The sequence below is a fragment of the Letharia columbiana genome (assembly GCF_014066305.1).
Source record: "Letharia columbiana isolate WasteWater2 chromosome Unknown Sc0000000_s0, whole genome shotgun sequence".
Taxonomy (NCBI): Eukaryota; Fungi; Ascomycota; class Lecanoromycetes; order Lecanorales; family Parmeliaceae; genus Letharia; species Letharia columbiana.
The window spans coordinates 232,930-250,392 of NW_023501036.1; the positions used below are offsets into that span (position 1 = coordinate 232,930).

The 17,463-nt window shown below is 51.0% G+C and overlaps 5 protein-coding genes across 5 annotated transcripts; 2 read left to right on the forward strand and 3 right to left on the reverse strand.

Annotated features, from left to right (window-relative positions):
• Window positions 1-209: 209 nt before the first annotated feature.
• Window positions 210-5,644, reverse strand: HO173_000074 (uncharacterized protein; the record flags this gene model as incomplete). The annotated part of the gene is made up of 6 exons (XM_037302025.1): window positions 210-422; window positions 519-793; window positions 859-1,131; window positions 2,800-4,082; window positions 4,542-5,325; window positions 5,386-5,644. 6 exons carry the CDS (start codon window positions 5,642-5,644, stop codon window positions 210-212), a joined length of 3,087 nt encoding a protein of 1,028 aa, XP_037170604.1.
• A 407-nt stretch (window positions 5,645-6,051) lies between these two features.
• Window positions 6,052-7,884, forward strand: HO173_000075 (uncharacterized protein; the record flags this gene model as incomplete). The annotated part of the gene is made up of 1 exon (XM_037302026.1): window positions 6,052-7,884. One exon carries the CDS (start codon window positions 6,052-6,054, stop codon window positions 7,882-7,884), a length of 1,833 nt encoding a protein of 610 aa, XP_037170605.1.
• Window positions 7,885-8,300: 416 nt separating this feature from the next.
• On the reverse strand, window positions 8,301-10,315 carry HO173_000076 (uncharacterized protein; the record flags this gene model as incomplete). Its single annotated transcript, XM_037302027.1, has 6 exons — window positions 8,301-8,633; window positions 9,023-9,093; window positions 9,163-9,970; window positions 10,034-10,046; window positions 10,104-10,209; window positions 10,273-10,315. 6 exons carry the CDS (start codon window positions 10,313-10,315, stop codon window positions 8,301-8,303), a joined length of 1,374 nt encoding a protein of 457 aa, XP_037170606.1.
• Window positions 10,316-11,108: 793 nt separating this feature from the next.
• On the reverse strand, window positions 11,109-11,684 carry HO173_000077 (uncharacterized protein; the record flags this gene model as incomplete). Its single annotated transcript, XM_037302028.1, has 1 exon — window positions 11,109-11,684. The coding sequence occupies one exon, from the start codon at window positions 11,682-11,684 to the stop codon at window positions 11,109-11,111; it is 576 nt and encodes a 191-aa protein (XP_037170607.1).
• A 2,534-nt stretch (window positions 11,685-14,218) lies between these two features.
• HO173_000078 (uncharacterized protein) lies at window positions 14,219-17,326 on the forward strand (the record flags this gene model as incomplete). Its single annotated transcript, XM_037302029.1, has 6 exons — window positions 14,219-14,230; window positions 14,293-14,491; window positions 14,547-15,997; window positions 16,047-16,325; window positions 16,375-16,930; window positions 16,980-17,326. The coding sequence occupies 6 exons, from the start codon at window positions 14,219-14,221 to the stop codon at window positions 17,324-17,326; spliced, it is 2,844 nt and encodes a 947-aa protein (XP_037170608.1).
• Window positions 17,327-17,463: the final 137 nt, after the last annotated feature.

Consider the following 17,463-nt stretch of genomic DNA (forward strand, 5'->3'; position numbering starts at 1 on the left):
GTCAGCGACATCTAGCCCCAAAACCGACGATCTATTCATTCCTCGCCACCACAAGCAAGCATCTAGGACTCCCAATAGCGCGCCCGCAACATTAGTATCACGGATGACACACCCATCTACTCTTCTCCTCATCTTCTCCGTCTTCCCGCCCCTCCCATTTAGGCCCGATTAGTGTACCGCAAACAGAACGTTTATAGTAGATATCTTACTCACTCGAATACGCCCCACGGTTTTTCCAGGTCGCGGAACCAGAAACCACCGCGGCGGATTATGTACTCAAGAGCCCATGAGAGATCGGCGAGGGGTAGTTTGGGTCCAGCGCCCGAGTCGACGCCGCCTTTGAAGGACGGGGCGAGTGCAACGGCGAGTTTGTCACTCGTCATGGTGTTCTGGTATGCCCTATCGGTGACGCGCTTGAAATGCTGTGGTTTTGGATCGATTAGCGATTGCACCCAGTGGAAGCGGCTGCTCAGAGGGAGAGAGGGAGGGGCTGGGAGCAATTGGTGTTGGAGACGTACGAGGATGAGAAATTCGAAGACGTTCCTGTTGACTTGCGGGAGCGAGCTGATGGTCGCTTGCAACTCAGTGGTAGCTTGGCCTTCGCCTTTTTCGTATCCAAAGTGGTCAATCCGCTGCCTCGCAACGAATTGCGCCGCGCGTACGAATCTTGCAAGGCTTTCGCGAGGTATCAATAAGCCTGGGAGTTGCCAAATGAAGTTCTTGAGAAGGTGTGTTACGTATTCGATGTTGTTAGGGATGCGGATTTGCTGTTGCAGGGATAGGGATTCGGGATCTGATTTGATGAACGAGGTCTAATTAGTTTGAGTTGATGAGACTGACAGATCGGTTTATTCTTACGTTGGTCATATTCCGCCTTCAAGTCATCCGTTAGATTTTCATTCCAGTCAATATGAAAATTACCGTACACTCCTATGAGACCCATGCCATGGAACTCGACGGCCTCAATGCAGTCTGTGATTAACTTCGGTACTGGTCCCTTCTCGCGCTGACACAGTTCTTCGAGCGGCACTCCATAATAAAGAGTAGACGGCTGTTCGACTCCAGAGAAAGTCGTGATTCCGACCTCATTACTAAAACGAACACCGACTGTTGACCTTGGTGTAGACTGGCCTTGGACCAAGTCGGCTCCTTTCAAACCAGGTGGTAGTACCTCGACGAAATTACTATGGATGGTCAGCCGGTGCGCTAGATCTCGAACGAAATCAAAATTGATCATTACATACCCAGGAAAATTCCCCGTTCTGGACCCGATCTTTCCTGTCCACCAATCTCGGGTACTCTCCGTCCTCTCCGTGATTGTAATGGTCTTTCCTTTTCGAAAGGATAGGTCATCGGACCGAGTACCCTTAAAGTTAAACAGCGCAACAGCATGATCCTCCAACAGAAGCCCTGTTGAGTTGTCCAGCTGCAAACCTTGCTTTCGCATTCGGGCAGAGGGGTTGACTGTTGACCAGAGACGGCCCCAGCGGCCTTCAGCCGTTTTACCTTTAGTCTGCGTGGCTGGCCGTCCTGGTGAATCACTCTTGACCGCGCCTTCACCTTGGTCAATGTTTCCTCGTGAGGTTTGTGGCTGCGAAGCTTTGAGAATCCCTTTTCTCAGCTTGATGTTGAGCATACGAGAATCGATGCACGTTATAATATGTGACTCCCTTACATCATCACTACCGTCAGTTATCAGCGCAAACGATGTATGGCAGATTGGACAATAATCTTCTTCTTCGTCCAGCGCCTTATGTTCTGTTGGTTGTGGAGCATCCTGGATGGGAGTGAAATCGCCTGTGGACCTGTTGTGGGACTCGCTCTGCTCGTTATCTAACCCCTTGCGGCTGTCAATAATCCGCACATAGTTTTCAGGTATAAAACCATCCCTGCCAGTCTCAATGTTTTGGCCCAAAAACCAGCCTTCGGCCATTTGGTAAGCGGATTGCGCAAGATTGTCCTTAAGTTGAGAGTTAAGGTACAGAAGCTTTCTGTTAGAAGTCGAGAGCTCGGATTCCAGCTTCAACCGTGGGTCACTTGTTTTTCTGGCTTTCCGTTGCATCAGGGCTTCCAACATGTTTCCTACCCCCATTTGGAATTTAGCCTCTTCTTTGATTTTGGCCCGAATGTCGTCTTGGCCTCTTTCAGCACCAAACGTCTGAAGGACCGAAATTACTTGACCTTCGTGTAATGGTAGCTCATTTATGTTTTCAGGCTTGAAATCGAAGAGAGCTACAGCCTTTCCGGTCATCAGCCGCACTACGGTACCATCAATTGGGGGTGGAATTGTGAGTTCAGAGACGTCGGCGACCGGCCTTGATGGGGGAACAGGTGCCCTTCCATCACCTTCAAGTAGCAAGCCAAAAGCTGCTTTCGAAGTTGTGGCATATTGGGCCAGTAATGATGTGACTTTCTGAATCCGCAACTTCATCTCCACTAGCTGGGCAGCTTGTGCAGGCTCCAATTTTAGCAGTAGAAGATTGCTCATGCTCCCCAAGCCGCCTCTGGGGGTCCAAAGAAATTCTCTAAGCTCGCGAACCCTCTCCATGCAATCTTGTAAGATGGGCTGAAGTACTTGGCATTCTTTGTCATCATCCTCGAGCTGTTTTCGAACTTTCATTAAGTTTTCAGTCAACAGCTTCAGACTCGCCCGAGTAGATGCGAACGCTTCCCGAGCGACAGTTTCCTGCGCTTTTCCGAGCTGAAAGTCGTTGAATTCGATCTCTATCAATATATTCTCTATACTCCTGAGGACGAATGTCTTCCGCTGCGAGAGTTGAGAAGACAATGTTCTATCACCCGAGTTTTGACGGTGTCGGAAGTATCTTTGTATCTTGAGTGCAGCCCTAAGCGGTACTTTATCATAATGGCGTTCAATCCTCGTTTCGAGAGCCGCTTGTCGTAAGAGCTGCCATACTGGCCCATAGGCATGTTTCATAGCATAGTGAACCGGAGTTCCATAGTCCTCATAATGGACAGTCGTGGACGCCCCTCGGTCAAGAAGTAACTGTACACTTTCATAATCATCATGTTCAATTGCCTGATGCAGTGCACTACCATATGATTTGGACCCTCGCGCATTAGGATTGGCACCATGATCTAGTAGAAGCTTTAGTACCATCGAAGTTGGCTCGTGTTGCATCTGTGAAAGAGGCGTTGGCATTGCTGCCGCGGCTATGAGGGCATGTCCGTATCTCCCTCCAACGGCATTGACTTCTGCGCCATGGTCCAACAACATCCCAAGTGCTAATAGCCGGCGACCGGACATACTGGGATCTGCTGCCACAGCCTGCAGCGTATTCCCGTAAACGCCACCTTGCATGTTGGCATCGGCACCATTTTCCACCAAAATTCGGAGTATTTCGTCTCTGGAGGGCCAAGACAAGCTTGCAGCAGCAGCATGTAGCACATTCCCAAATCCTCCGTACTGGAGTGTGAGGTCCGCGCGATTCCGCAGTTCCAGCGTCACCCTTCCAATGTTACCACTCATCACTGCTGCGTACAACTCTGGAGGGAACCCATTATCCGTAAGGGCCGATGACAGGGATGATACCTCCGATACCACAAATGAATCAAGCGTATGGTTGCTATTGTGGCTTGCCGCGGCCTGGTTTGAAGACGCTCCAGATAACTCTTTCATGGGTGGTGGTATCGCAAACAAGGCCAGCTGCTCGAGATGATCGCCCAAGTGTCTCTGGAACTGCTCAAGCGAGACGGCAAATATGTTCGACTCTGAAGGCGCTCTTGCTGTCTCGTTCTCTTTTGATACGGCTTGCTCCCGTAAATCTGCATCCCAGTCGCAGAATGGACAGGCCGAGGCGGCGACATGCTCAGGCATTTGTGCACACAACGCAACCAACGACAAAACCTGCTGCTTGGTATACTCCGAATGCTGATCTTGCAAGTGTGATTCAAGTGAGGCTGCAGAGCCGAACAGCTCGCAGGAACAGAACCTGCACCGCCATTGTTTTCGATGCTTGTCCATTTCGTGCTGAAACCACATATGTCGTCTATCGAACATCTGTGCAGAACAGTCTTCGAAAGTGCAGATGTATGGCTTGAGATCACTCAAGAGGTGTTTCCTGTAATCGTTAGTACTCAGGATACTAGCTAGCTGCAGCAGAAGGTCCAGATCAAGAAGTGTGCGCAAGGGCTTAGAACAATGGCAGGAAACTAACAGGGATTCGTCTCCAAAGCCTGCGGCTTTGCGGAGGGTCATGGCCCACGTACCTCTACGTGTGCTACAGAACGCATCCCGAAAGGTGCTAAGAATGAGAGACTTAATCCGAAGCACTCGTAACGATATTGAACGGACGCTGTTTGATGCGGGTCGTAGGTATAGGGATCATGACCCTGAGCTTGCTAGATTTATAAAGGATGTACCAAACGCTTGTGCGATATGTATGATCCATACTCATGAATGTACTGGTACACGAGTGACAGTTCCCGTGGGAAATTCGAGCACAACTAAAGAGATTGACCGAACTCATGGAATTGCCGAAAGGTAATGGGCTGATATTGAAAGAAAAGGAGAGGCTCACCTCCAGTGCTTGGCGTTTCTGACGGACTGAATCGTAAAACAGTATGGACATTCGAATGGCATGCCGTTCGCCGATTCTTTCGGAGGGTCCGGTATTTGCATCGTGTTTTCCGAATTATCTTCTGCGACTGATGTCACATACGAGGTCTCAGAGCGGCCTGCAGTCGATCGCATGTCCAGACTTTCGTCATTAAGATTGGCCACATACGTCGTGGCTTTGGTCGATGCAAATTGGCTATGACTCACAGAATGTGCTTCGTACCCGATTACTGGGGCCCCTGTTGAGGTCTGGGCATCATTGTATGTGAGGTTTTTGCGGGAAATCGCCAGCTCATGATGTTCCGTAAGGTCAGTTGAGGGTCTGACATTGCCGCCAATTTTCTCCCGATGCTTTTCCCGGTATCGAAGGAACTCACGTCTTCTGGTGATTGCCCTCCCCAATTTGTCCATAAGCCACGCTTTCGACCGGACATGTGGGAATTTCTCGTACACATGGCCCACGTCATAAGACGCATCGAATGGGGTTGAAGACGCGGCCTTGGCGTATCTATCGCGAGGAGTGGGGTTTCTAATGGTTATGGACAGCTTATAAAGACTTGTAATGGCTTCTGTTATAGCCAAAAACAAGTGGGAAAGTTCTGAAACAGGTTCCTCTTCGCTAGCACTGGAGCTCGGGTCCTCAGAGCCATCTGAGTCAGATATATCACTAAACTCATCATTGAAAGCTTCTCCGTCAAACAAATCGCCTTGTTTTTGGGCTCTTTGCCCGGACACAATTTCAATGCCTGCGTCAGATGTCAATTTTTTGGACTTTGTACGGGGCTTGTAGCTAGGCATTCACGTACATTCGTGAAGTGACAACTCGAGATCTTGCAAGACTTTCATGACCTGGTCCCCTACCTGAGACGCGTCACGGAGTCGATAGTCGAGAGATCTTGAATCTCTTTGTAACGCTCCAATATTGCCCGCCCAGATCTTGAACCTTCCAAGTTCATCCCCCACTGCGGAGGCTGGCAGCGCGGATTCACCGTCCGAATGTTGCGCTTCCTCTGCTAAATGCTCTAAGTGTCTTAGACACTGAAGGCTGCGAGACGCGATCGCCATCGGACATGATGGAATGAGACCAGATGACCCTCTATCCCATCAGAGTGTCTCTCTTCATTCCTCAAAGACTGCAATTCTGTCAAGCCAAAAACAGTCAACCCTGGAGAAGCCCCATTTCGCCACAGATTGATTAATGCAATACTAGCGTTGCCAGCTGCCTTATGTATGCGGGACCATCATTGAATGTACAGGTAGAGATGAAGATAAAGGAAGTTGCAGGATGGTGGATGGTTTGGCACCCCACCGCGCCTTCCAGCCGCGCGGGGAAAATTGAGATGTTCAGCGGTCAGCCTCGCTCCCTCCTATCATCTTGCCGTCGCCCATCTTGCGGTTTACCATTCTGCAATACACTTAAGGGAGAAGCCACAACATTCACATGTACTGAATGGCGAGGTTGTTGGCTCGCCATGATCACCGGCGTGGAGACAGCAGGCCTCGTGCTGGCCATCTTTCCCCTCCTCGTCTCGGCCCTCGAGCATTATCAGGAAGGCTTCGAAAGATTGAGCGATTGGTGGAAGTTTCGGACCGAATTCATCGGTTTCGTACACGTTATTGGCCGGCAAGCGATCCTCTTCGACGAGAACCTCGAGGAGTTGCTGTCGCCAATCATCACCTCAGACGCCGAAATAGACGCCCTTTTGCGCAATCCCACAGGCCCTTTCTGGCGCCGTGTCGAACTCGAGGAGAGGCTTAGGGATCGCCTGCCCAAGTCGTACGAGTCCTATCGAAACACAATCGATGATATGAAGGAGACGATGGACGCGCTGCAGAAAAAGTTGGGTATACAAAATAGCAAGTTGACGTGGACGGATGATGCCAATCGGATCAAGTGGGAATATGAATTTAGGAGGATCAAATACGTGCTCTCTAAAAAGAAGCGAGAGAAGCTGGTTGGGGACCTCACGGCCAACAATGAAGAGTTGCAGAAGCTCTTCACCTCAAGTGAAAGGCTGGCACCACTCAGAAAGCGGCGAAGGACACCCAACGCATTCAAGCGGATCAGGGAGCAAGCATGTGGTCTATACGGCGTTCTAGCAACAGGTTGGAGGTGCCAATGTACAGATGCTACACCTTCGCATCAAGCCAATCTGCTCTTAGAGAAACGCATCGACACGTTGAATCGACACCACAAGGCTAAGACGACAGATCCTCCAGCAGCACAGCTGAGCGTTCTTTTTTTCCTGAGGACTGAGTCTCAGAGGTTGCCGCTGAGCTGGCATGAGACCGAAATAAAGCTGATTGAAGCTGAGAGAGGCCACCTCCTGTCTCTGACGTCGACAAAAACCAACGCTTCGACAACAGCAATGCTGACCGATGTGACGAACACGTTCGAGGCAAGCAGCCCAGACTATTTACACCCCTTCAAGAAGTCTACAAAGAAAGTCGCATTCCCGCAAATTACAGTCCAGCCGCCTCAAGGATCGATGGGCCCAAACATCCCAGATCTGATCGAGATAGCCGATCTTTGTGAAGCTGTAAGGAAGGCTCATCATGGAACATGCAAGGGACCGCTAGGATATCTTCGTGATTCGCAAGACCGACGGCATGCCTTTTACCCCTCTATACAGCCCACCAGGTTCTCTGAAAACGCTGAAACCGTGACCCTTGCGAGTCTGCTCTCAAAGACTACGAGCAGCAACGGTAGGGACCTTAGGGGGACGGCTTCCATGACCCTATCTCGACTAGAGAGGTATTCAATCGCGGTCACTCTCGCGTCTTCCCTTCTCCAGCTCTACAGCTCCCCATGGATCGGGGAGACATGGAGTAAAAATGACATATACTTTCTGATCGCAGCGAGCGGCTCACCTAGGCCTATCCTTGTGGACAAGCCATACGTTACTCGCAAATTTACGTCCTATTCGCCTCAAGCATCCGTTACCTCGGTGAGTGAACAAATAGGTCTCGATTCAAGTACTAAGATCATTCAAGCCCTTGGTATCATGCTCCTCGAGCTATGCTTTGGGGAAGCAATTGAAGATCAGCCAATTCGGTCAAAGTACCTGGGTCCGGATGGGCAACCAAACGACATGACGGATTTCTGCACCGCTCAGCACTGGTTGCAACACGACGCTCTTGGGGAGGGTGGGCCTGAATACTTTGAAGCAATACGTAGATGTCTGTTCTGTGCTTTTGGCCCAAAAAGCACCGACCTTGAGGACGACGAACTGCGCGCTGCTATCTACAGTGAGGTTGTGGAACCCCTCGAAGGCGCTGTTAGGCAATTCAACTCGAAAACCTGATGCGATGTCAGACGGTCTCTTACGACCTCATCCATCACGCTCCGTCTAATATGAAAGCTTAGCACAAGCAGACATCGCCGGCTCCGTCATGTAGGCGTCCTTGATTCCATGGCCCGGGCTAGGGCGAGCTCATTCCCCACCAACGTAAAGGCGACGAGGCTTCTCAAATCAAATCAAACACTTGATTGTAACACTTGATTGGTTTGCATTTGAGGGCCCTGAAAGTTCAGTGCGAGCCACTCGTTGCAGTTGGCCGATAACTCTGGTACAGAGACTCGTGCTAGAGAGTTGTGAGCTTGACAGTTGGGAGTCGAATCAGGAAGGACTATTTACCCTCGTCAGACATGATTTTTGAGCAAATGTAAACGAAGTAGGGCATGGCACCCACAGGTTCACAAAGTGATAGACGCGGACGCTCAGAACCGCCACATATCTGGAAGTGCACTGGCAGAGGCGTAAACGGTCTCACTTAAGGTAGGCGTTTCCAAAGACGCCGCTAGCGTCGCCCCGTGGGCGAGATCCAACGCTGCGGAAAATTTACTTTTGTAATTTCTGAATCCAGGCCAGCAGATGGGCAAAGATACAACGGGGATCGCTTTGGCCAACACGGGCGTGAGGGACGCGTGAGGGTGGAGATCCGATGCGCCGGACGTGTACCTTGCGATGGCGGAATACCAGCGCGAGAAGCTTTGCAGGGTGGCGGCTTCGAGGGGCAGGAGCCCGCTCTCATGCACCGCTGGTCTGATGGACTGGCTGCGGAGCTCAGCCGTTGGGGGCCAGTTTGAGGGATATCTGGCCTACTACGGGGGCAATAGGGGGACGAGAGGTGCGCCGTAGGTGAAGATAGAACGGCGGGGCGCAGAGATGATGAGCCTTTTTGAGTTGTATAGTGGTCGTGGAGGGAACAAGAACAGCAGAGAAAGCGAATAGGATGTAGAAATGCAAGATATTTGCTCAAAGGCTTTCTTCAGAGGCCGGCAATCGACTTTGATCTAGCTGAGCAAAGCTTGCTAGAGATAGATGACAGCGAATAGGGGTATCAAGCGCTGTAAGATGCAATGTAATACTAAGGATGGGTAAGAAGGTCAGTAATTGTGCAGGAGGGGGGCACAACTTGATCCGGTGGGAAAAGACGTACTGTCAGGACAGATTCCGTATCGTCGCCGGAGAGGTAGACGTAAAGAATTAAAGCGTGCTCGTGGCAGAAACCTGCAATGCAAGAACCGCACGTTAGCTGTTAAATCCTAGACGGACGAGTCAGGTGCGGTATATGCTCACATGCGATGACCCGTCCTCCCAACCGTCCCACCCCAAGCACCCTCCCCCAATCCCTCCCCTCAACCCTAACCACACTCCACGCCTCGGCCCCTTCTCTTTCCTTCATCCTCGTACTCGCATGTCCCCTCACGCCCTCCTCCCCTCCTTCAACCTGTTCGGGATCCAATTCCGGATTCGTCAGCCCCTCCCATTTACTCTCGATCTTTAGACCCGGCGTCTCCACTCCGATCCTCAACACACCATGAGCGTTCGCCGACAGCGTGAGGCGCGACTGGGAGGACAGGGCGTCGGGCGCGCGGCCGCGGTTGGTGGCCGAGGTGGAGGTTGAGAGGGCGAGCTTGGTGAAGCGTTCGGAGATTGCTTTGAGCTGGAGCAGGGACGGGAGCATGATGTGAACGTCGGGTTGGGGACATTGGGGCTCGTGTATACTCGCTACCGTGGCGGCGGCGAGGACCATGACGGGTATGTCTTGCGTGATGGTCGTTTCTCGATCGTGTGGGAAGAAGCCGGGGTTTGGGTCGCCGAGGGATTCATTGTTGTTGGAGGCGTCATCGACGGGGAAGGGGGCGTTGTCCGAGTTTAGGGTTGTGGTTGTAATGGATGTAGGGGGGCGCGAGGAGTTCAAGGTGTTGGTGATGATGGTCAGAGACAGCAGGGGTATGTTGTCTTTCTTCGTTAAACGGATAGAGGCTGAGGACGCCGTGAGGGCGGAACGAAGGGCGCGGTGGAGGGAGGCGAGAGGTATGCGGAGGTTTATAGTGTTGTTTTCGATGGCGGACTGGATGGTGTAGGTTTCGAAAATTGTATCCTAATTGCACCCAGTCAAGGGGGGCGCGCTTTGTAGAGGGCGTTTGATGGGTGTGAGGCTTACTATGGCAAGGACCCTAGACAGAAGTCAGGCCGTCTTCCATGTGAGCCAAGTGCAAGGCCGTAGGACGTACGCCCACACTTGACTGCCCTGCTCTGGGACAACAGTGAAGCGCAGCTGCTCGTTGTTGAGCTGAAGCCAGACATCTTTGCCGAGTAAGGAGAGGGACGCGGTTAGTCCTTGAGAGACACGCGTTAACGGGGCTTCTTGGTGGCAGACTCGCGGGACTTTACTAGGCTTACTGGTGAAGGTATGAATGTTCCTGATTGAGGCTTTGAATCTCATCTTACTCGAGGTACCTAACTCAAGAAGTTGGAGTTGGACGAAGGATTTGACTTTGAATGTGCAGAGAAAATCTTGAATTTAACCCTATGTCGAGCCCTCTTTTGGCCCTAGCTCGCCGATGTGCTCAGGCTTGTTTACATCATATACTGGGGCTGACTAGACTACGTGCATTCAACACTTGGGCTTTTTATCTCATACGGCTCATGTCTCTCGTGTAGGGTTGGTGGTAATATGCTTTTAGTATGAAGCTCGGTGGTAACCGCATTGGAATTTGCCTTTCAATAGAGATCCACCAATTTCATTGCATTGCAGGCACTGAGATGATATTCTGATAGGGCATTCCAAAGCATGAGCGATGGTATGAATATGGAATTGAAGAGCTAGGTCACTTTGCCATGAGCGCTAGCCTGTGGGCAATTGATCAGACATTCGCGCAAACTTAAGTTGAGTCATGAAACATTGAATTAAGTAAATACATTATAAACTGCTGCTGTGCCGAAGTGTAGAGTTACAAAGACTCGTGTGCTGTGGCTCCCTGCCATGAAAAGCCAGAAGGGGAAAACTTGTGGCAAAGTACCCAAGTACACAGCCATTAAGATTTAGAAGAGTTTCGATCATATCAGCGCAGCGGCGTTGATGGTAGAGGTTGGCGGGCCCTTGATGCAGCTAGCAGCGATCGTAGCAAAGAGTCGTAGTCGTCAGTTGGTGAAAAGGGGGCCAAGGCCGACTGCGCCAGATGTGGAGACAGCGGCTAGATATGGTGGCCAAGTTCTTTGTATGACACTCCAGCGCATCACACTTTTTCACCCCGCTCCACCTCCTTCAAGCCACCCATCCTATCCAAGTCCAGCGACTGGAACCTCTCAGCGTCCGATTGCTGGTATGCCGGTAAGTGTTCGTCGCTATAGGGCTCCAATCCCAACCCTCCTGTCTCGCTGATGCGGACCACCACCACGCGTCCGGACTTGCTTTTCCCGGCTTCATTCTCTTCTTCAGGGAAGGTGATGCGGATCTCGGGCACTGGGCTTACAGGCGAGCCGGGTCGCGAAGAGTCTTCGACCAAAATCTCCTTCTCATTGTAGATATTGATGGGTTTCGAGTGGCGACCATGAGGAGCAGTGATGACGGTAAGGCGGCGGTGACTGGAGGATTTGGAAGAAGGGCTGCTGGCGTGGAATGGAAGATGGGTGAGTTTCTCGATCTGCTTGGCCTTTCGGCGAGCGCGGAGGATGAAGAGGCCGCCGGTGAGGCAGATGCCGAACAGGACCAGGACGACGAGTGCGATCAGAAGTTTCATCATGGTCGGGGTCATGCTGGTGCTGGTGCTGCTCGAATCGTCTCGGACGACGAGTGTGGGGATGACAGGCATTGCTGAATGAGCGTGTGGATAATGGATCGATTAACGAGTGTAATTGTTGATGGGTATTGTAATGAGAGTGGTGGTGTATGATTGTCGCAATTCCGTTGTTGAGGTCAGTCTTCCGCAAAAAGCCGTTTATTGACGTGGTCGTGCAGCACATACCATGAATTCGCGCTAAAAAGGAGGGGTTCGAGGGACAGGCGGAGAATGGAAAGAGTGTCCAATCGAGCGGTAGAAGGTTAGAAAGGAAGGTAAAGCACAGTAACAGCTAAAGGAATGAAGCTGCTACCTGCACGGTCTCGGTGGTTGTTTGAAAAAGATGAAAAGTGAAAGAATTAGAAGGAAGGAAGGAGGAGGAGGAAGTCAGGACTCAGGAGGTGGGTGAGCCGGTGCCAAGAGACCAAGAGCTTGAATTTTAGGTCGACATCAACAAAACCGGCAAGTCTTTAATCTCTTTTTCCGGCGCCTACAGGGAGAAACGAAAAAAGAGTAAACACTAAACACGAAAAAGACGAGCTTCAAGCCTTCAAGGTTCAAAGCGCATGGATCTACCTAGCTTCACCATTATTATTGAAGTGGTGATTACTGATTACCATAAGGTAGTGAGTGATGAAATACCTAAGAGACCGAATAATGAAGCATCTGACGAAAGACTATGATTCTGCATATCATTCATCTCAAAGGTAAGATCTTACATGTTCAATCATGCGCGTGCGAGCCAGTGCAGTAGTTGCTGCTGCTGACAGTGGCAAACTGAGAGGCATTCTTTGTGGATTGTCAATAGGTAATCATGTCCAGAAATCCAAGGCTCGGGTCATTCAATGACGCCCACCAGCGCCCACCGGAAACAAAGAGGTCGATCACCTTTGTGCGCAAGCTTTATACCAAGGACCAAGAAGCGAGTCATGAGTCACGATCTATGTACGGTATGGCAGTTATTTAACAGCGAGATGTGCGATGAATTCCCAGCAAATCCGACACATCATATTCTCGCACGACGTCTTCTTCCACCCGGTTCCCCGGCGCAGGATGAAGGCTCCCTCCAGCAAGCCAGAAGCCGGCGGAGGGCATCATCAGCGCTGATGCCCGATTCCTCGGAGACCACACATGATTCTTGTGGGTTGAATATGGTCTGCATTGATGATGGATCCTCGAGTGTGCTTTCGTCTGAAGAAGGATTACCTACAGCACGGTAGGTATTCCTGAGCGGCAGCGCTGATGGACGATGGATGATGGATGATGGCAGGACGAAAAGTCCCCTGAATCTGGTAGGGCTAGCTGCAGCAGGGGAAGACGGGATGAATAAGGGAAGGCTAACGGTTGATGGAGAAGCAAGGATAGCCAATCATGTCCTTCCACCATTTGCTGACCTGCATCGCACATCTCTTCTCTGGGGAAAGAAGCTCGTATTTGATAACGCAGAGATTATCGTCATTCAATAATGCAATGTGAAAGATGCACAGACCAGGATGCTCATCCAGTTGACGGCAGTCGTACTGTGAACAAAAAGGGCAAGACTGCTGATGGTGATGCCAATTGACTTGCTTTCCTAGCCCGGGGGGGTAGCCCTAATTTATCCCTATCTCGACCCTATTTTTGGGTCGACGTGCCCGGGCGAGAGAGGATAGTTCCGCCCCTAGGACGATGCAATTGCAGGCTAAGCGTGGCGCCAGCAGCATGGGCATGGACCCTGGGGCTTATCATTCATTCGGCTTAGTCGTAGTTTAAACACGCCCTGTTAACCTGAGCGGAATTCTGTCACAAACGTTCATTTTCCAATCCACGTCGTCTTTCTTTCTTCCCTTTTTGCGACTGAGATATTTATCACGCTGAACCTCGAAGCCTGCTCTTGAAGAATATCTTGCCCCTGGTGTCAGCAATCCCTCCCAAACTTGATCCCGTTCTTTTTCCCGATACGAGCTGCACCCCAAAATCTCCCTAAACATTCCTCACGCGCACAGCCTGCGCACTCCCTTACTTGACCTTTTGGACTCCACTCTCTTTCCGCCGGCCTTTCAACGACAAGATTCCTTCATTCCAGAGTCTCTATGTGGGCAATTGGCGGTGAAAGCTTTGGGACGCCTGGTGCGGGGATCCTTCGAATTGCGTACAATTAATGGTCGGCTGCCTGCTGATTCGAAGACATCCAATTGCACTTCCGACGAAGGGGTCCCCCGACACCTTACTTCTTCTTCTTATCTTCTTTATATTAATCCTTTGGATCCATTCCGGTTCCTCTCCCTTCTTCACCAATCTTGTATATGGAACTATTCACCACCCTTCTTAGACCGAGCATCTCCTGTGTAAGTCTTGTCCTTCCCCCCGCCAGATCGAGACAAGCTTCCCAAACTTCGCAGAAGACTAATACTTCCCTCTGCTGCAGTAATACTTTACCTTCACATATACTGAGCGGTCTTGTATAAAGTGGCTGTCTGTAATGAATGCATGAACACTGCCTCTGCAAAAAGAAAAGGACTGTTCCTTCGCACCTTCCTCGGACTGGTCTCGCGTATACCACAATCAGCCTGATCGAAAGCTGAACAATGACCTCAACGGTAGGTCATGCACATTGCGATCAAGTTCTGCGACAGATCTTCAAAGCTGACGCTTTTTGCAGCAGACCCGGAATAATCGGCTTGGGCCATTTGGGTTGGGAACCGGTACATCCAATAACGAGCAGCCACGATCGGCCAACAAAGCATTCGGGTCTGGGTTTGGAAATGGGGCTAGCGCTTGGACCGGCGACATCTGGTCGTCGGGCAGTGCTATTGGAAGTGGAATGAAGGGTGGGCTACAAGATAATGGTCGAGCGCCAAGTCAGTCAAATGGTTCTTATGCTGCCTTTGGACTCGTACTGATATGTTCGAGAAGATGAGCTTCTCGCATCGGGCACCTCTGAAGCAGTGACTGGGTCCAAGTCCCTGCTACCCTCTTCCGAATCAGACAGCTTCAACGCCCGCCACGGGTCATGGAAATCTGTGGATGACACTTCGCCTGGCCTCTCGCGTGTGCACACCAATCATTCGAATACCTCTCCCATCAGTCGCCAACACAGCAATCACCTGATTCCTCAGGCGTTTCCAGAACCGAACTCGGTCAATTCCTCGTACTTTTCCATACAACCGCCGTCTACCACGATCTCCAGCAGATCCTCGCAGAAGAGCTTCCTTGACCCGACTTCAGGCAGTTTTGTAGCTTCTGGTGCATTCGATTCAAGCGACATTAGCCGCACATCAAGACACAATAGCGACGAGGAAAACAGATACGTGCAAAGGAAGATAGCTTTTGAGGGAACTGATGCTGGTTTTAGCATGCAGCCTGCTCGACCTTCATTCAACAATAACAACAATACCCATTTGTCTGGGTATAACAGTAGCGCGGCATCCCGCAGCGGCAGTATACCACCATCACGCGGTGACGCTGAGTACGCAATGAACTCAACGCGCGCCCGTGGTGACATAACAAACAATCAGTATTTGCGAAACAACGCATCCAACACGTCAACTGCTCCGCATCGCCCCAACCTTTCTGCTCAAGCTCCACCATATTTGATCCCCACAGGCCCCTCCAAACAGAAGTACGCAGCCCAGTTGAGCCCGACACAGCTCAACCATCTCATGGGGGACTTTGACAAGCTCAATGTGGGGCAGGAAAACCAGCAGCCCGGGTTTGCTGCGCAGAGAGAAGCATTAAATGGGAATTCGCTTCAAGTCATGAGTGGATTTCCCCAAGACTTCGTGCCCAGCGGCAACGATGTCTGGAATAGCAGAGATGATGGCGGGTATCAAGGCCATCAAGATCAATTCTCTCCCGCTGGCAGTGGGTCGGGTTCCTTGATGTCTCAATCTAACAACCATCGAGCCGTGGCTTTAGCCACGCGATACTCGCACTCGCCGAGCAACAGCGATGCACGCCATAGTCACCACCACAGCCCCTTCTACTCAAATGGCGGAACCCCCCCTCCATATCAACAGCGCGGTCCTGCACGCGGTGGTTACAACAACAATGTCTCGACTGCCGTGCTGGATCGGAGGCTGCGTGGTTTACAGCAAGAGCAACAGGGCTACATGATTCCTCCGCCGAACTTTGTGCAATTCCGAAATCAGTACCAACACGTGACTCCGTACGAATTCTACCCCCGGAACGGCTTGCCAGTGAATCAACTCCACTCTTACTACCCAGTGCCTCCTGCACCCAATCTTTTGACAGCGCCAAACGTTCCTAGGGGACCTGCAAGAGACCATGACGTTGACCAAAGTCAGTTGATGAGAGAATTCAAAGATACCATGAACAAGCCCAACAAACGAATCAATGAACTAAAGGTGGGTTTGTACCTGAGGATGAAGAAGCGCACCTGCTAATTGGCCATAGGACATCTACCATCATATCGTGGAATTCAGCGGCGATCAGTATGGTGCTCGTTTCATTCAACGAGAGCTTGAGACAGCCAACAGCGATGAAAAAGACCAGGTCTATCGAGAGCTGATGACGAACACGGTGCAGCTGATGACGGATGTTTTCGGTAACTATGTGATACAGAAGTTCTTTGAGCACGGTAATCAGTCACAGAAAAGGGGCTTGGCCAACCAGATGAAAAGTCATGTTGTGGTGCTGTCCTGCCAAATGTACGGTTGCCGTGTAGTGCAGAAGGTCGGTCCCACCAAATGGCTTGATATTCGCTTTTCACTAAACTTCGCAGGCTCTGGAACACATCCTGACCGACCAACAAGCGCAGCTGATCGGGGAACTTCAGCACAACGTCCTCAAATGTGTCAAAGATCAAAATGGAAATCATGTGGTTCAAAAGGCGTTCGAGAGGATACCCGCTGAGCATATCCAATTCATCATCAACTCCTTCACTGGCCACGTTCAAGAATTGGCGACCCACCAGTATGGCTGCCGGGTCATACAGCGCATGCTCGAGTACTGCGAGGAGCACACTCGCACGGCAGTGCTCCAAGAAGTCCACGCCTCAGCTGCGTCACTGATCGTCGACCAGTACGGCAATTACGTAATGCAACACATCATTGAGCATGGCCGAGAGGAAGACCGCGGGAGGACCATTGCTCTTGTGACTTCCCAGCTGGTCAATTTCTCAAAGCACAAGTTTGCCAGCAATGTCGTGGAGGATAGCATACAATCTGGCTCGAAGGAGGAAAGGCAGCGAATCGTTGCTACTATGACTGCGGTCAACGACAAGGGTCAAAGTCCTCTTCAGATATTGATCACGGATCAATATGGCAACTACGTGATCCGTAAGCATCTTTCATGCTTTCTTTGGAGACAATGCTGACAGCCGAGCAGAAAAGCTTTTGAAAGTTCTCAAAGGCTCCGAATGGGATGACTTCGTCGAGCTGACCAAAGCCCAACTAGCTCTCCTCAAGCGATTTTCATATGGCAAACAAATTGCGGCCATCGAAAAGCTCATTTATTGCGCTCCATGTCCTCCACAGATGGCAGATGGCCGGATTCCACCTCCAACTATCGACACTTCTGTCGGCCCCACACCACCCCTTTCGACTGGCGCCGCACAGTCTCCACAGAGTGGCTCACAGCCGAGTACGCATGCCAGCTCCATTGAAGGCCCTCATACATCTCGCAAGTCGAGTGGGAGCAATGTTGTCAGCGTTCTAACACCAACTTCTACATAATCGACTAAACCTCACGAGAGTCTACGAACGATAAAACGCACCGTCCTTTTACGAAACCCTGAACACATCTAATCTACAGCTCCTGAAAAAGTTTTGCTACGACATCCACGAAACGCAGGCCAGCAGAGTCGCACGCG